The sequence below is a fragment of the Euprymna scolopes genome, chromosome 2 (assembly GCF_053919585.1).
Source record: "Euprymna scolopes isolate OS-2025 chromosome 2, ASM5391958v1, whole genome shotgun sequence".
Lineage (NCBI taxonomy): Eukaryota > Metazoa > Mollusca > Cephalopoda > Sepiida > Sepiolidae > Euprymna > Euprymna scolopes.
The window spans coordinates 18,396,499-18,415,761 of NC_136483.1; the positions used below are offsets into that span (position 1 = coordinate 18,396,499).

Below are 19,263 nucleotides of genomic sequence, written 5' to 3' on the forward strand. Positions count from 1 at the left end.
CCACCTGAGAGAAATGATGAGTTATTTTCACCTCCATGACCATGTCAGAGTGTGATCTTGTTCCACTCAATTACATGAGACCATTTTACCATCAAAACAAAAAAGTAAAAATAGGAAAAAGAAAAAAAACAAAAAACTACCACACAGATTATGTTGGCATGACATGTTGAAGGAATAACACAGTGCATCTTATCAGCGTCCTAGACATTGACAATTGACAGATGAGACAAAAGAAAGAATATTATGCATACTGAAAAGCTGCCAAAATCTTCAGATATTGACAAATAATGATACCAAGAAACCCATCCTTTGCAATAAGTTGTTGAATGCCCCATGTATCTGGAAAGGCAGTGAAAGATGACCATATGGCAAGATAGACCAACAACGAATCATAAGGTATTTTCAAAGAAAAAAAGAGAATTGTAAATCCCAAAACCCTTTTCTTTCTCTCTGAAACTAATATTCTGTATTTTATATATATGTGTGTGTGTGTGTGTGTGTCATTTGGTTCCTTTATATATTTTGTTAAACACCTTGTCCAAAATATTTTTGATTTTTCTTATCTTGCCCTATACCTATTGTATAAAAAATCTCGTCTTTTTTTTTAAATATTTAATTTTGTATTGGTCTTCCATTTTTTTTACAAAATGTTTATCCGATTATACATTTAAAGACATCCCACAAGAGTTTTCCATCCCCATTATTCACTGTGTGTGTGTGTGTGTGTGTGTGTTTGAACCCAAGGATCAAAAATTGTTTTTTCTTCTGTTACATAACTGTTTTTTGTCATTCCTAATAAGATGTGAGCATAACACTATTAACTAAATTGTTTTCCACAATAAACCAAACATTAAAAAATTGTCATTTATTACTGTTTGTCACTTTAAGATTCATATCACTTATTATTAAGATAATACACAAAACACTTATTTCCAACAAATATTTTTATACTAGCCAAAAACAGTTCTGTCCGTTTTTTGATTAGCCATTAAAGGAAGTTGAAATACATACAAAATGCTGTTAGCAATTGTTTTCAAATTCAGATAGCTGTAAGTAGGAACATCAGATGTTAGAAAAAACACAAGCACCATGTGTGGCCATCAGTTATAAAAACTTTCACAATCATCAGTGCAGGAAGTGATGATTGCTACTGGTCATGAAATTCAAACCTAGCTACAAAGCAATTTTGATTCCATTTGCTAAGAACATTACCTCTAGGTCATAATCAACTGCCACAAAACTTAAAGGAAATTAAATATAAATATCAAATACAAGCACAATGTTAAGACATACATATTTCATAAAAAAATGGAATTCAAATATTTAATAAAATCAAGAAAACTCTCTGAAAATGTCAGGTAGAGAGACAGTATATTCTAGCAAAATATTTCTAAAAAACTACTTTTTTTATAACAAGAAGTGTCCAGAGATCTTGTTTGCTTTACAACTTTAAAGTGGACTTATCAGCAGCTGCAAATACCAAGTGTTTGGGTATAGTGCACTGGATGAATGTACTGATACGCGTTAGTTGAATAAATTCAAGTCATGAGATTTATCCCCCATCATGAATCTCACAGTGGATGACCACAGGTCTTGAATGACAGAGTCCTAAAGGTGGTCATTGAAGAGGACAGTAGTCTAACATGTGGTGAACTTGAAAGATACTTCAATGCATTCGATGAAAGTTACATTTCACTTGCACTGCCTAGGTAAGACGTACAAACTGAAAACGAGGATTCCACAAACGCTATTAGAGGTTCATAAAGGACAACACATGGCAAACTGCATATCACTGCTTTTTCGTCACCGTACTGCATTTTTATTCAATTGACTGCTTACTGATGAAAAGTGGGTTATGTACAATACTCCCAAACTTTCCAGATATTAATTGTCTCCTCAAGATGCTGTTCCTCAAATTGCAAGACTGTCTATGCACCCACTCAAGATTATGATTTGTGTTTGGTGGACAGATTGTCAAGTGGTTTATTATGAAATGTTACCAATGAACCAAACAATCACTGGAAACCTATACTCACAGCAATTGAAACATGTGCAACAGGTATGGCGCCAAAAAATGCCAGCACTGGTGAATCGCAAAAGTGATGACATCAGGTCATATGTTGCATGTGTGGTCAAGGATATCATTGAGTAACTTGGGTGGGAGACTTTGTATCATCCACCTTATTTACCTGGCTTTGCACCACCCAATTACCACCTCTTCCACTCCCTGGATCTTTGTTGGAAATCCTTTACCAGACTGACACCAATTCCTCACGGACTTCTTTGCATTATGAGTATTTGTTTTTGATTTTGGGATAATAATTATGAAATAAGCATTTTTCTCATGTCAAAAGACATTTCATGAAAATCATTAATTATCTCTAATAACAGGTTCTTTTTTTTTTTTAAATATGAAATAGAAAAATGAAATACTCAATAAAAAAAACTACAACATATGGAGAACTAAACAAAAATATTATTTTGTGTCTCACCTTTTGTAAATATTTTCAGTTTTAGACATTAGATAGAAAAGAAAAAAGTCAAGGTTAAAAAAATTTTTAAAACCATTTTTAAGTTTTCTTTATTGACTATGGTTTTAGTAACTTTTTAATTAATCTTTATTTTTAATTTTACAATTCATACTTATTTGCATTTATGCGCAAACAATATCCGTTTAGATTATTTTTTTTTATAAATAGAGATTAATACATATCTTGTTTAATGTACTATTTAAAATGAAATATCAAATACATAAAAAAAAGTACAAATATAATTTAAACTGACCCACAATGCAAATCTGCTCCCCCAAGATTTTCTGCTGAGACCTCTTCACCTGTGGCTGCTTTTACCTGAAAAGGCAAATATAGATCAATTAAAGAACTAATCACCCAGGGAAACAGAAGAGGAAATTACTGTTTTGCAAACAAAGAATATCCTGGTGACACAATGAAATATTTTACTGGTGCAACATTAGTGAAGTTAATTTAATTATGCAAGTAATGGATTAAAAGAAAGAAGGTTGAACATGAGTTTGAGTGAGAAAGAAATATAAACAAATAATGTTTTTGATTTTGTCATTTGAAACTAGCAATTTCAGGTATATATTTTGAAAGGTTCTATTTCTCATGTTGAAGTGGCAAACAGAATGAACATTTGTATATTTCTGAATAACTTAGATTGAATTATCAAAACAATAATTCTAGAAAAGTCATTTATAATTAAAAAGTTCATTAATTGAGCAGAGTTATTCAAAACCATTATGTTTTTATTTCTGATCAGCACAAATGGATGAAAGTTGGTTTGTAATAGTGCTGGGATGATTTTTCCAATTTGGAATCGAAAAAATGTGTACCTATTTTGTGATGCCAAAAACGATTCTTTTGTTATTTTTTTAAAACTTAATTTTCCATTGCTATTACTAATGAATAAATTCTTTTAATTATTTTTTTTAAACTTAATTTTCCATTGCTATTACTAATGACTAAATTCTTTTGTTATTTTTTTAAAACTTAATTTTCCATTGCTATTACTAATGAATAAATTCTTTTGTTATTTTTTTAAAACTTAATTTTCCATTGCTATTACTAATGAATAAATTCTTTTGTTATTTTTTTAAAACTTAATTTTCCATTGCTATTACTAATGAATAAATTCTTTTGTTATTTTTTTAAAACTTAATTTTCCATTGCTATTACTAATGAATAAATTCTTTTGTTATTTTTTTAAAACTTAATTTTCCATTGCTATTACTAATGAATAAATTCTTTTAATTATTTTTTTAAAACTTAATTTTCCATTGCTATTACTAATGAATAAATTCTTTTAATTATTTTTTTAAAACTTAATTTTCCATTGCTATTACTAATGAATAAATTCTTTTGTTATTTTTTTAAAACTTAATTTTCCATTGCTATTACTAATGAATAAATTCTTTTAATTATTTTTTTAAAACTTAATTTTCCATTGCTATTACTAATGAATGAATTCTTTTGTTATTTTTTTAAAACTTAATTTTCCATTGCTATTACTAATGAATAAATTCTTTTAATTATTTTTTTTTAAAACTTAATTTTCCATTGCTATTACTAATGAATAAATTCTTTTGTTATTTTTTTAAAACTTAATTTTCCATTGCTATTACTAATGAATAAATTCTTTTAATTATTTTTTTAAAACTTAATTTTCCATTGCTATTACTAATGAATGAATTCTTTTGTTATTTTTTTAAAACTTAATTTTCCATTGCTATTACTAATGAATAAATTCTTTTAATTATTTTTTTTTAAAACTTAATTTTCCATTGCTATTACTAATGAATGAATGATAAACATTTTAATTTTAAAAAATCAGCTAACTGGAATACATATGGTCATCACAGCAGAAGAATGCAATGAATGAAAGCTGCACTTACCAATGGAGGGCCTGCAAGGAAAATAGTACCTTGCCTGCGTACAATGATACTCTCATCTGCCATGGCAGGAACATAGGCCCCACCAGCTGTACAGCTTCCCAATACAACAGCAATCTGTAAACATACAAAAAAAAAAAAAAAATGAGAATTGTCTAAATGCTAATAATTTTGTAATATTAGGAAAAATATAATTACATACTAATAATCATAAGAAATTGAGATTCAAAAATTTGAAGTACAGAAGAACCCACTGGAAATGATGGCCCTGTGATACGTTTTTTTCAGGTTATGATATGGAATATGATGTTTTTCGAACCTCCGGTTACGGTGTTATTTATAATTGATGTTAAATGGGCTGGTAAACAACAAAACAAAATAAACCAAATACAATACACAAAAGTCCAGCTATTTGTCAGTGACAACTTTCTCTTTCAACTTCCAGCACGTCTCTCCCCACTGCCTCTCCCAACAAACATTTTATCAGAAAACTGACCCCATTCCATTTGCATACATGTGCAGTGGAAGATGAGATCTCGTGAGATTCCACGAGACTACACCTTATAAATCCATGGCTGCCATCTTTAATTTCTCGAAGGTAAGTTGTATGATCGCACGACACACACACATGGGAGCGCTTTCCTCTTTGATTATTACATTCAACTCTACAATAATGTTATTTGATTATATACATATGTATTATATACTGTACTGTATTTTGTTACTAATTTTTACTATAAAATTTTTCTTAGGCCCAACCATACAGTGATTTCACCTTACGATCCCAGAAACAGATTAATGCCGTATCCGGAGGTTCTACAGTATTTTACTTTCACTTTATGGCTCAGTTTTTGATATAAAATCTGGCTGTAATGGCCATTTTTTGGCATTTTTTTTGAAAAGTTAGTAAAAAAAATTTATTTACCTTATCACTAACTCTAGTTACAAGTGGTAAGCCCCCTTAGAAAAACTTTCCATAACCCTAAGTGCAAATGACAAGCCTTCTTTCCTAAAAAGATATTCCCTTAACCCTATTACTAACCCTGAGTTGGAGAAGCAAGCCACTTTCTCTAATTAAGAAAAAGAAGTTGTAAACCTCACATATAATCACCTAAATTTTTTTTTTAAAGATACCATTTGATTTTTTTTTTTTTTTTTTTTTACATGGTAGTTCCCACTTATCAAGGCCCGGAAGCCACTTGGGGATAAGGGTCATTGTGTGTACAGTAATCAATGGGATAGTATCGTAGTAATCGTTAGTAATGGAGATTTAATTAAGTGTCTTACTTAAGGGGGCGGTTCATCAGGAATTCGTTTATGTTGGACTTGAAGACATCCAAGTTGTAGTCAGGGGGGAAACAGGCAAACGAAAGAGAGTTCCACTGGCGTGCACTTCTAAAAAAGAAGCTTTATTCATGAAATCTACGTTTTGGTTTTGGCACAGATAAAGAGTGGGGAAAATTTTTCACAGTGGTTTCAGCTAGACGGGTGTTTCTCGTGAAAGATTGGCGAAGGGGGACCTGAGATTGGAGCTCAGACGAGCACTTGCCATGGAAGTAACGATAAAACAAAGACAGGCTCGCAACGTCTCTTCTGTCGGAGAGAGGTTGCAGGGAAGAGAAAAGGGCATCCCCCACTAAGCCACAAAGTCTTTTTTGTACTCTGTCAAGGCAGGATAGGCTGTTTTTAGCAGTTCCTACCAAGATGTGGTAGCAGTACTACATCCTTGGACGTACTTAGCTTTTATATAGATAGAGAATTGCATCAGCAGTGAGATTCTATTGGAGCGGTAGAAGGATGCTACCATTTTTTCAGCGACCTTGGCAACAGACTTGATGTACAAGTTCCATTTCAGATCAGAAGCTTATCAAAAGATGAAGCCTCCCCTAGATGAAAGCTATCCATTTCAATTGATGCCAGATGGGGATCAGAGCGTTGATTATGTAGAGATAGGAGCTTGGTTTTAGATGCATGAAAAGTAACCAACCATCTCTTCCCCCACTGTACCACATGCTCAAGATCAGAGGAGAGGGAATCAGAGAGAACTTTGTTATTTACAGCCTTTGATGTGTTGCCATAGATGGTCGTGTCATCAGCATAAATGTCAACAAATGATTTAAGTATGTGTTTTGGGAGATCATTGATGTAGATCAGGAAGAGAGTTGGGCCCAGGATGGACACCTGAGGGACTCCAGTATTAATACTGTGGGTCTCTGATTTCTGCCTATCAAACACTACTCTTATGAACCTTTCAGAGAGAAATGATTTAATTATTGAGAAAATATTTCCAGTTATACCGTAGCTGGAAATCTTGTGAAGTAGGCCCTTATGCCATACCTTAGCGAAGGCCTTGGATATGTCAAGAGCAATTGTCTTAGAAAGGAAGCCTTTGTTGAGAGATTCACTAATCCTATAAGATATAACCGTTAGCACATCTGTTGTAGATCTGGCAGAACGGAAACCATATTGCGTGTCACTAAGGTTATTTCTGCTGAGGTGGTTAATTACTTCTCTATTTAATATGGATTCCAGCAACTTACTCATGACACACAGGAGACTTATTGGTCTGTACTGAGAAGGAGATGACTTATCACCAGAATTCTTAAATACAGGGCATACTGATGAGGTTTTCCAGGATGTTGGGAAGCACTTCTCCTTAAGGCAACGCTTAAACAGTTTTGTAAGTATGGGGGCAAGTTCTGGGTGAAGCTTTGTCAACACTATAATTGGAATGCCGTCACGGCCAGTTGCTTTACTGGAATCAAGGTTCTTGATTAGCTTGGCGACCTCACACACAGATATTTGTATGTTGCATAGTGTGTTGTCTGTTATAGGAGGAAATACGGGGATTTGATGGCCTTGATCGCATAGGGTAGAGTTAGCGGCAAAGTTCTTGGCAAATAGTTTGGACCTATCTGATGCTGACTAGATGACCTCAGGTCCATTGATGATGGTTGGGATAGAACACACGCTTCTGTTCAGGATTCTGTTTGCTATTTGCCAAAATTGGTGGGATCAAGCCGCTGCTCAGCTACTTTGGATTTAACGGACTGAGCATATAGCTCTCTTGCATTTTTTTATTACTCTTTTACAGTGGTTGCTGGCAGTCCTGAAAGCAGCTCTAGTCTCAGTACACCTATTACGTTGGTAGCTATGGAAAAAGTGATTTTTGTACGCAATGGCATCAGCACATTCTGGGGAGAACCATGGCTGGCTGTTAGGTTTTTGTTTGAATTTTTTTGATAGTATGAATCGATCTATGCCTACAATAAACCATTCAGTCAGGTTTGATACTATTGAAGACATCCTTTTTAAACATGGAATGCAGAGGTAGATCAGATATAAATGTATGGAAGCTATCCCAGTCAGCCGTAGAGTATCAATATACTGTATGGTGGAGAGGTACATCTGAAGACTTATTACATTTCATTTTTATCTTAACTGATACAACCGAGTGGTCGGAAGATCCCAGAGGAGACAGAACGGAACACGAACATAGCTCAGGGGAAGTTGTGAGAAAAAGGTCTAGGAGGCTTGCATACTGACCGGAAGTATCAGGCACATGGATGGGTTCGTGGACAATCTGGGTGAGGTCATAGGCAATGGCGAAATCATGACATAACCTCCCCTCATCATCATGTATTGTTTGAGTGGGTCAGCCATTCCACATTATGGACATTGAAATCACCACAAATGTGGATATTAGCCGAAGGATGAGCAGACAGGATGTGGTCAATTTTCTCAGATATACACTTAAAGATAATAACTCCGCTGTTGTGGGGGCGATAGAGGGAAAATATAAATGCGGTGGTGTAAGCAAGTGCAACCCGGAAGCACATATAAGGTAAATTAGGGTCTTCACTGGAGATATCCCTAATATACAGGAAGCCATCTTTAATGTAGGCACATATTCCATGCCCATGGCGATCTTGGGAGTCAAATTTAGATGTTAAGTTAGAGTATCCTTTAATTATGAACTCATCTAGAGAAGATTGGTGCAAAAATAATGTTGTTTTTTTTTATATAGTTGAACGTCAAACAACATTAATAACAGGGGGTCTGATCTTGCCAATCATAAAATATGCTTAAATATATTTTACTTCATGCAGATTTTGTATATATTATTACAGAGCCAATTCTTTATTAAATATTATATTGTACCTAATATACAGTACTGATTTCAAAAGTTTAAAATGACTTGGTTGCCATCAGTTAAAATTGAAACCATAACATTTAGTGCTCCAGCCACGTTTCCTACCATTTGAGCTAACCCAACAGACAAACAAGTTTTAAGATTAAATCACTTCAAGCTATAATTGAATTTGTCCATTCGCAAAAGTAATAGAAATATGTTGACAAGTTGAAATGAACATTTTGCATTTCAACTTGCCAACATTTCTGTATGCATCATCCATCCAAACAAAAATTTTACTCGTTACAAACCATCGTTGGTGTATGATTACTATTTTCTGTTAAATTCAGTGTTATGTGACCATTAGTTTTAGAGTTTATCGTTAAATATTTACAGACATATATATACATCTACTGTTTTATCTCTATAGATAAAGAATAAAGTGTTACCTGTGGGATACCACGGGCAGACATGTTAGCTTGATTGAAGAAGATCCGCCCAAAATGGTCTCTGTCAGGAAATACTTCTGCCTGACGTGGTAGGTTAGCGCCACCAGAATCGACTAAAAATAAAAACAAAATAGTTTGAAGAAATGAGTAAAAATCTATCATAAGTACTGATATTTATGACAAACTGTGATCTGTTAAGGTAAATAATTTGGCTCATTGCCCTTCATCATCAAACATATGCTACTACCGCTTTCATTTTCTTCTTTATTTATGTCATTTATTTATTTATACATCATCTTACTCTTCTTATCTTACTACTTCCGCCTCCTCTCCTCTAATTTCCTTTCACTAATGCATCATCACTTATCAAGGATAAAAGCCACTCAAAGATAAAGGTTAATCAGATGGACAGATTGTCAGTTGAATGATTAAGAATATTATCAGAGGATTGAAAATGAATGAACTGAATAGGTAATGAACTGTTATGATGTGAAGTTTAGATACCTCATTTATATGGAATCTAAATATTAAGTGTTGTAGCAGTCATTAGGGCAACCATAGCTACAGTATCAGATGCAGACTTTCACCAACTTACTAATGCTAGACTTCTAAAATCTTTACCAATAATTTCCCCCATTCTCTATCTGTGCCCAAACCTAATTGTGGATTCCATGAACAAAGCTTCTTTCCTAGAACTGTCCACCTGTGAAACTGTTTTGCTGGCCTGCTTTCCAGCTGACTACAATATAGTAATCTTCAAGTCGAATGTAAACAAGTTCCTGTTGAACCGTTCCCTTAAATAATCGAATTATACCAAATTTCTACTAGTAATGATTACTACACTATTGTCTCACACATTAACCCCTATTCTCGAGTGGCCTCTGGGTCTTTATAAAAGGCGATTCTGTTGTAAAAAAAAATAAACTTCTGTAACTATGCTCTTGTAAATATATCACAATGTTGTATTATTATCGACTCTTCAAAGTCGCAACACTTTTGCAAAGATCTTTACTGTTAAAAAGTTTTGGTGTCAACCAAGAACGCAAATCTATTTCCATAATGAAATGCTTTTTTCTTTTTTCCTTTCTATATTTTTTATTTATTTTTTTTTCAAAATTCCCGCTTGAGACGTTTTCCTTTTTTTTCTTATTCACTTCCTGTCATGATGTAATGTATATTTACTCTATTTTAGCTGTAGATAGACTCTTTCAAAGACTATGAATAAAGTTATGACTAAGTGTCATGGCAGTTCATTGGTGGCAGTTATAGCCACAATATCAGACGCAGACTTTCTGTAACATACTATTTCTTTACTCTGTAAATACACTCCTGTAAATAAATCAAATAGAAATCTCCTGTCACTCTAGTAAGCAATATGCTAGCTAACAGTTGATAAAAAAAACGCTGGCGGAATCTCTAGTGCAAAAACGTTAAGTATTTTTATTTTTTTTTTTTTCTAAACTAATCCTAAATGTTTTGTTACATTGTTTTAAATTTGCTTTTCGTGTTTTATGTATTTTGTCTGTATTTCTCCTGTCTTTTTGTCTGTATTCCGTATTATCCGTCCAGCCCTTCTGCTACAAAGCTGAACGTTTTAAAACAAACAAAATGCCGGCAACTAACGATAAAAAAAAAAAAAAAAAAAAAAATGCCGGAAATTATTCTCTAGAGTAGATAAACTTAGGACTTTATAAAAAAAAAAAGCTAGAATTTTTTTTTTTTTTTTTAACAAAAAAAAATGTAAATTAGATATTGTTTACACATAGAAACGTTACGACTTTTATTCTATAGATAGGCACTCGATCAAGTCATCCGGAAATAGAAATCTCCTGTCACTCTAGTAAGCAATATGCTAGCTAACAGTTGATAAAAAAACCGCTGGCGGAATCTCTAGTGCAAAAACGTTAAGTATTTTTATTTATTTTTTTTTTCTAAACTAATCCTAAATGTTTTGTTACATTGTTTTAAATTTGCTTTTCGTGTTTTATGTATTTTGTCTGTATTTCTCCTGTCTTTTTGTCTGTATTCCGTATTATCCGTCCAGCCCTTCTGCTACAAAGCTGAACGTTTTAAAACAAACAAAATGCCAGCAACTAACGGTAAAAAAAAAAAAAAAAATGCCGGAAATTATTCTCTAGAGTAGATAAACTTAGGACTTTATAAAAAAAAAAAGCTAGAATTTTTTTTTTTTTTTTTAACAAAAAAAAATGTAAATTAGATATTGTTTACACATAGAAACGTTACGACTTTTATTCTATAGATAGGCACTCGATCAAGTCATCCGGAAATAGAAATCTCCTGTCACTCTAGTAAGCAATATGCTAGCTAACAGTTGATAAAAAAACCGCTGGCGGAATCTCTAGTGCAAAAACGTTAAGTATTTTTATTTTTTTTTTTTTTCTAAACTAATCCTAAATGTTTTGTTACATTGTTTTAAATTTGCTTTTCGTGTTTTATGTATTTTGTCTGTATTTCTCCTGTCTTTTTGTCTGTATTCCGTATTATCCGTCCAGCCCTTCTGCTACAAAGCTGAACGTTTTAAAACAAACAAAATGCCGGCAACTAACGGTAAAAAAAAAAAAAAAAATGCCGGAAATTATTCTCTAGAGTAGATAAACTTAGGACTTTATAAAAAAAAAAAGCTAGAATTTTTTTTTTTTTTTTTTTTTTTTTTAACAAAAAAAAATGTAAATTAGATATTGTTTACACATAGAAACGTTACGACTTTTATTCTATAGATAGGCACTCGATCAAGTCATCCGGAAATAGAAATCTCCTGTCACTCTAGTAAGCAATATGCTAGCTAACAGTTGATAAAAAAACCGCTGGCGGAATCTCTAGTGCAAAAACGTTAAGTATTTTTATTTATTTTTTTTTTCTAAACTAATCCTAAATGTTTTGTTACATTGTTTTAAATTTGCTTTTCGTGTTTTATGTATTTTGTCTGTATTTCTCCTGTCTTTTTGTCTGTATTCCGTATTATCCGTCCAGCCCTTCTGCTACAAAGCTGAACGTTTTAAAACAAACAAAATGCCGGCAACTAACGATAAAAAAAAAAAAAAAAAAATGCCGGAAATTATTCTCTAGAGTAGATAAACTTAGGACTTTATAAAAAAAAAAAAAAGCTAGAATTTTTTTTTTTTTTTTTTTTTAACAAAAAAAAAATGTAAATTAGATATTGTTTACACATAGAAACGTTACGACTTTTATTCTATAGATAGGCACTCGATCAAGTCATCCGGAAATAGAAATCTCCTGTCACTCTAGTAAGCAATATGCTAGCTAACAGTTGATAAAAAAACCGCTGGCGGAATCTCTAGTGCAAAAACGTTAAGTATTTTTATTTATTTATTTTTTTTCTAAACTAATCCTAAATGTTTTGTTACATTGTTTTAAATTTGCTTTTCGTGTTTTATGTATTTTGTCTGTATTTCTCCTGTCTTTTTATCTGTATTCCGTATTATCCGTCCAGCCCTTCTGCTACAAAGCTGAACGTTTTAAAACAAACAAAATGCCAGCAACTAACGGTAAAAAAAAAAAAAAATGCCTGAAATTATTCTCTAGAGTAGATAAACTTAGGACTTTATAAAAAAAAAAAGCTAGAATTTTTTTTTTTTTTTTTTTTTTTTTTAACAAAAAAAAATGTAAATTAGATATTGTTTACACATAGAAACGTTACGACTTTTATTCTATAGATAGGCACTCGATCAAGTCATCCGGAAATAGAAATCTCCTGTCACTCTAGTAAGCAATATGCTAGCTAACAGTTGATAAAAAAACCGCTGGCGGAATCTCTAGTGCAAAAACGTTAAGTATTTTTATTTATTTATTTATTTTTTTTCTAAACTAATCCTAAATGTTTTGTTACATTGTTTTAAATTTGCTTTTCGTGTTTTATGTATTTTGTCTGTATTTCTCCTGTCTTTTTGTCTGTATTCCGTATTATCCGTCCAGCCCTTCTGCTACAAAGCTGAACGTTTTAAAACAAACAAAATGCCAGCAACTAACGGTAAAAAAAAAAAAAAAAAATGCCGGAAATTATTCTCTAGAGTAGATAAACTTAGGACTTTATAAAAAAAAAAAGCTAGAATTTTTTTTTTTTTTTTTTTTTAACAAAAAAAAATGTAAATTAGATATTGTTTACACATAGAAACGTTACGACTTTTATTCTATAGATAGGCACTCGATCAAGTCATCCGGAAATAGAAATCTCCTGTCACTCTAGTAAGCAATATGCTAGCTAACAGTTGATAAAAAAACCGCTGGCGGAATCTCTAGTGCAAAAACGTTAAGTATTTTTATTTATTTATTTTTTCTAAACTAATCCTAAATGTTTTGTTACATTGTTTTAAATTTGCTTTTCGTGTTTTATGTATTTTGTCTGTATTTCTCCTGTCTTTTTGTCTGTATTCCGTATTATCCGTCCAGCCCTTCTGCTACAAAGCTGAACGTTTTAAAACAAACAAAATGCCGGCAACTAACGATAAAAAAAAAAAAAAAAAAAAAATGCCGGAAATTATTCTCTAGAGTAGATAAACTTAGGACTTTATAAAAAAAAAAGCTAGAATTTTTTTTTTTTTTTTTTTTTTTTTTTTAACAAAAAAAAAATGTAAATTAGATATTGTTTACACATAGAAACGTTACGACTTTTATTCTATAGATAGGCACTCGATCAAGTCATCCGGAAATAGAAATCTCCTGTCACTCTAGTAAGCAATATGCTAGCTAACAGTTGATAAAAAAACCGCTGGCGGAATCTCTAGTGCAAAAACGTTAAGTATTTTTATTTATTTTTTTTTTCTAAACTAATCCTAAATGTTTTGTTACATTGTTTTAAATTTGCTTTTCGTGTTTTATGTATTTTGTCTGTATTTCTCCTGTCTTTTTGTCTGTATTCCGTATTATCCGTCCAGCCCTTCTGCTACAAAGCTGAACGTTTTAAAACAAACAAAATGCCGGCAACTAACGATAAAAAAAAAAAAAAAAAAAAAATGCCGGAAATTATTCTCTAGAGTAGATAAACTTAGGACTTTATAAAAAAAAAAAAAAAAGCTAGAATTTTTTTTTTTTTTTTTTTTAACAAAAAAAAAATGTAAATTAGATATTGTTTACACATAGAAACGTTACGACTTTTATTCTATAGATAGGCACTCGATCAAGTCATCCGGAAATAGAAATCTCCTGTCACTCTAGTAAGCAATATGCTAGCTAACAGTTGATAAAAAAAACGCTGGCGGAATCTCTAGTGCAAAAACGTTAAGTATTTTTATTTATTTATTTTTTTTTTCTAAACTAATCCTAAATGTTTTGTTACATTGTTTTAAATTTGCTTTTCGTGTTTTATGTATTTTGTCTGTATTTCTCCTGTCTTTTTGTCTGTATTCCGTATTATCCGTCCAGCCCTTCTGCTACAAAGCTGAACGTTTTAAAACAAACAAAATGCCGGCAACTAACGATAAAAAAAAAAAAAAAAAAATGCCGGAAATTATTCTCTAGAGTAGATAAACTTAGGACTTTATAAAAAAAAAAGCTAGAATTTTTTTTTTTTTTTTTTTTTTTTTTTAACAAAAAAAAATGTAAATTAGATATTGTTTACACATAAAAACGTTACGACTTTTATTCTATAGATAGGCACTCGATCAAGTCATCCGGAAATAGAAATCTCCTGTCACTCTAGTAAGCAATATGCTAGCTAACAGTTGATAAAAAAACCGCTGGCGGAATCTCTAGTGCAAAAACGTTAAGTATTTTTATTTATTTATTTATTTTTTTTCTAAACTAATCCTAAATGTTTTGTTACATTGTTTTAAATTTGCTTTTCGTGTTTTATGTATTTTGTCTGTATTTCTCCTGTCTTTTTGTCTGTATTCCGTATTATCCGTCCAGCCCTTCTGCTACAAAGCTGAACGTTTTAAAACAAACAAAATGCCGGCAACTAACGATAAAAAAAAAAAAAAAAAAAAAAAAATGCCGGAAATTATTCTCTAGAGTAGATAAACTTAGGACTTTATAAAAAAAAAAGCTAGAATTTTTTTTTTTTTTTTTTTTTTTTTTTAACAAAAAAAAATGTAAATTAGATATTGTTTACACATAGAAACGTTACGACTTTTATTCTATAGATAGGCACTCGATCAAGTCATCCGGAAATAGAAATCTCCTGTCACTCTAGTAAGCAATATGCTAGCTAACAGTTGATAAAAAAACCGCTGGCGGAATCTCTAGTGCAAAAACGTTAAGTATTTTTATTTATTTATTTATTTTTTTTCTAAACTAATCCTAAATGTTTTGTTACATTGTTTTAAATTTGCTTTTCGTGTTTTATGTATTTTGTCTGTATTTCTCCTGTCTTTTTGTCTGTATTCCGTATTATCCGTCCAGCCCTTCTGCTACAAAGCTGAACGTTTTAAAACAAACAAAATGCCGGCAACTAACGATAAAAAAAAAAAAAAAAAAAAAAAAAAAATGCCGGAAATTATTCTCTAGAGTAGATAAACTTAGGACTTTATAAAAAAAAAAAAAAGCTAGAATTTTTTTTTTTTTTTTTTTTTTAACAAAAAAAAAATGTAAATTAGATATTGTTTACACATAGAAACGTTACGACTTTTATTCTATAGATAGGCACTCGATCAAGTCATCCGGAAATAGAAATCTCCTGTCACTCTAGTAAGCAATATGCTAGCTAACAGTTGATAAAAAAAACGCTGGCGGAATCTCTAGTGCAAAAACGTTAAGTATTTTTATTTATTTTTTTTTTCTAAACTAATCCTAAATGTTTTGTTACATTGTTTTAAATTTGCTTTTCGTGTTTTATGTATTTCTCCTGTCTTTTTGTCTGTATTCCGTATTATCCGTCCAGCCCTTCTGCTACAAAGCTGAACGTTTTAAAACAAACAAAATGCCGGCAACTAACGATAAAAAAAAAAAAAAAAAAAAAAAAAAAAATGCCGGAAATTATTCTCTAGAGTAGATAAACTTAGGACTTTATAAAAAAAAAAGCTAGAATTTTTTTTTTTTTTTTTTTTTTTTTTTTATTTAACAAAAAAAAAATGTAAATTAGATATTGTTTACACATAGAAACGTTACGACTTTTATTCTATAGATAGGCACTCAATCAAGTCATCCGGAAATAGAAATCTCCTGTCACTCTAGTAAGCAATATGCTAGCTAACAGTTGATAAAAAAACCGCTGGCGGAATCTCTAGTGCAAAAACGTTAAGTATTTTTATTTATTTATTTATTTTTTTTCTAAACTAATCCTAAATGTTTTGTTACATTGTTTTAAATTTGCTTTTCGTGTTTTATGTATTTTGTCTGTATTTCTCCTGTCTTTTTGTCTGTATTCCGTATTATCCGTCCAGCCCTTCTGCTACAAAGCTGAACGTTTTAAAACAAACAAAATGCCGGCAACTAACGGTAAAAAAAAAAAAAAAAATGCCGGAAATTATTCTCTAGAGTAGATAAACTTAGGACTTTATAAAAAAAAAAAAAAAGCTAGAATTTTTTTTTTTTTTTTTTTTAACAAAAAAAAAATGTAAATTAGATATTGTTTACACATAGAAACGTTACGACTTTTATTCTATAGATAGGCACTCGATCAAGTCATCCGGAAATAGAAATCTCCTGTCACTCTAGTAAGCAATATGCTAGCTAACAGTTGATAAAAAAAACGCTGGCGGAATCTCTAGTGCAAAAACGTTAAGTATTTTTATTTATTTATTTTTTTTTTCTAAACTAATCCTAAATGTTTTGTTACATTGTTTTAAATTTGCTTTTCGTGTTTTATGTATTTTGTCTGTATTTCTCCTGTCTTTTTGTCTGTATTCCGTATTATCCGTCCAGCCCTTCTGCTACAAAGCTGAACGTTTTAAAACAAACAAAATGCCGGCAACTAACGATAAAAAAAAAAAAAAAAAAATGCCGGAAATTATTCTCTAGAGTAGATAAACTTAGGACTTTATAAAAAAAAAAGCTAGAATTTTTTTTTTTTTTTTTTTTTTTAACAAAAAAAAATGTAAATTAGATATTGTTTACACATAAAAACGTTACGACTTTTATTCTATAGATAGGCACTCGATCAAGTCATCCGGAAATAGAAATCTCCTGTCACTCTAGTAAGCAATATGCTAGCTAACAGTTGATAAAAAAACCGCTGGCGGAATCTCTAGTGCAAAAACGTTAAGTATTTTTATTTATTTATTTATTTTTTTTCTAAACTAATCCTAAATGTTTTGTTACATTGTTTTAAATTTGCTTTTCGTGTTTTATGTATTTTGTCTGTATTTCTCCTGTCTTTTTGTCTGTATTCCGTATTATCCGTCCAGCCCTTCTGCTACAAAGCTGAACGTTTTAAAACAAACAAAATGCCGGCAACTAACGATAAAAAAAAAAAAAAAAAAAAAATGCCGGAAATTATTCTCTAGAGTAGATAAACTTAGGACTTTATTAGTAGCATACTTAATATATACTATTACTGCAAGCTTGCCTGTATTGAAAATATTTTCTTTTCGTTTTCGAATCCTACCTTATATAGTTAGCCTTATGTTCAAGTACATTCGAAATATAATACAGCGCAAAGAAAGTCACTCATGAAAACGGACCTCCTAAATTAAAACCTTGAAAAATTATTTAAACTCTAATGTAAATTAATATTAAGCAGTCTTTACAAATTGATAATAGTTAATTATTGGATTTTAATTAATTATAAGATGAAACTTTTATGATTCAAACTAGATAGATAACGACAAACTTCCACCCATTAATATGGGAGGGGAGATTATCACCAAAATGCCATGAATTATTAAGTTCGCACCGGACTTACTACTTAGATATAAGTCACTTGTACCCATTCCCCTTTCTCCCCCCCCCCTTTTTTTTTTTTTTTAAATGGAGAGTAGATAATACAGTGGATGTGTTATCGGCAGCTCCAGTAACTCTCGCTTCTCCTATTTTGTCATTCAGTCCTCATTCAATGAGTGATGTTTCTGACAAAGGGTGAAGAAAAAGCTGCTTAAAGGTCGGTACTACTTGGTGACCAGTAGTCTGAGATGTCGGATATTTTTCTGTCTTTGTCTGTCCTTGTTGCCATGTCACTAGTAAGGGTGCTGGAGGTAAACGTTTTGTCTGGGCTGACGTTATCCGCCTGATAGTCAGGGACCCGAACCTTGGATTAACCACTCAGGAGGCTGTCCTATCAGCAGGCGCAAAGTACTGGGACTGCTGTATTGCAATTTGGTGAGTGGATCTGGACCATGCAGTAGTCTCTGGTGGGGCCTCTCGATGCCATACTAGTGGGTAATTGTTACGGCTTTACCTTTTCGTGTGCTACAAATAAAAAAAAAAAATTTCCTGTCTTCTTCTCTCTTACTTTCCCTCTCTGTACTGCTCTAACCAAGTATGCCGACCTATTCCACAAATCCCCAAACCTCAACATGAAATATCTCCAGAATAAAAACTCGATTAAACCTAGAACCCCTTCTTCCAGCGTAGACCCCTACTACCAGGTCTCCTTCTCCAATATCAGGGGTCTACGTTCCAACCTTCCAGAGGTTGAAACCCAATTACAGGAGACGAAACGGACATATTATTTCTATGTGAAACTGGAATAGGGCCGACCACTTCCCGAGATGAGTTCATAATTAATGGATACTCCAATTTAACAGCTAAATCTGACTCCCAAGATCGCCATGGGCATGGAATATGTGCCTACATTAAGGATGGCTTCCCATGTGGCAGGGATATCTCTAGAGAAGATCCTAATTTACCCTATATGTGCTTCAGGGTTGCACTTGCTAACACCACTGCATTTATATTTGCCCTCTATAGGCCCCACAACAGCGGAGTTACTATCTTTAAGAGCATATCCGAGAAAATAGACCACATAGTGTCTTCACATCCCTCGGCTAACATCCACATCTGCGGTGACTTCAACGTCCATAACGTGGAATGGCTGACCCATTCAAATAAGACAGATGATGAGGGGAGGTTTTGTCATGATTTTGCCATTGCTTATGACCTCACTCAGATTGTTCGCGAACCCACCCGTGTGCCCGATACACCCAATCAATATGCAAGCCTCTTAGACCTTTTTCTTTCAACTTCCCCTGAGCTATGTTCATGTACCGTTCATTCTCCTTTAGGATCCTCCGACCTCTCCGTCGTATCAGTTAAGATAAAAACAAAATGTAAGAAGCCATCAGACGTACCCCTCCACCGTACTGTATACCGATACTCTATGGCTGACTGGGATAGCTTCCGTACATTCATATCTGATTTAC

General features: G+C 32.2%; 1 protein-coding gene across 1 annotated transcript in view; it reads right to left on the minus strand.

The window, feature by feature from the left end:
* LOC145289406 (methylcrotonoyl-CoA carboxylase beta chain, mitochondrial-like) overlaps window positions 1–19,263 on the minus strand; it is a 69,125-nt gene that overhangs the window by 20,833 nt on the left and 29,029 nt on the right. The window contains exons 6-8 of the mRNA XM_080136411.1: window positions 8,990–9,102; window positions 4,412–4,525; window positions 2,785–2,849 (exon numbers count right to left, since the gene is read on the minus strand). Coding sequence (XP_079992537.1) covers window positions 2,785–2,849; window positions 4,412–4,525; window positions 8,990–9,102 — 292 coding nt within the window. The remainder of the gene's footprint in view (window positions 1–2,784; window positions 2,850–4,411; window positions 4,526–8,989; window positions 9,103–19,263) is intronic.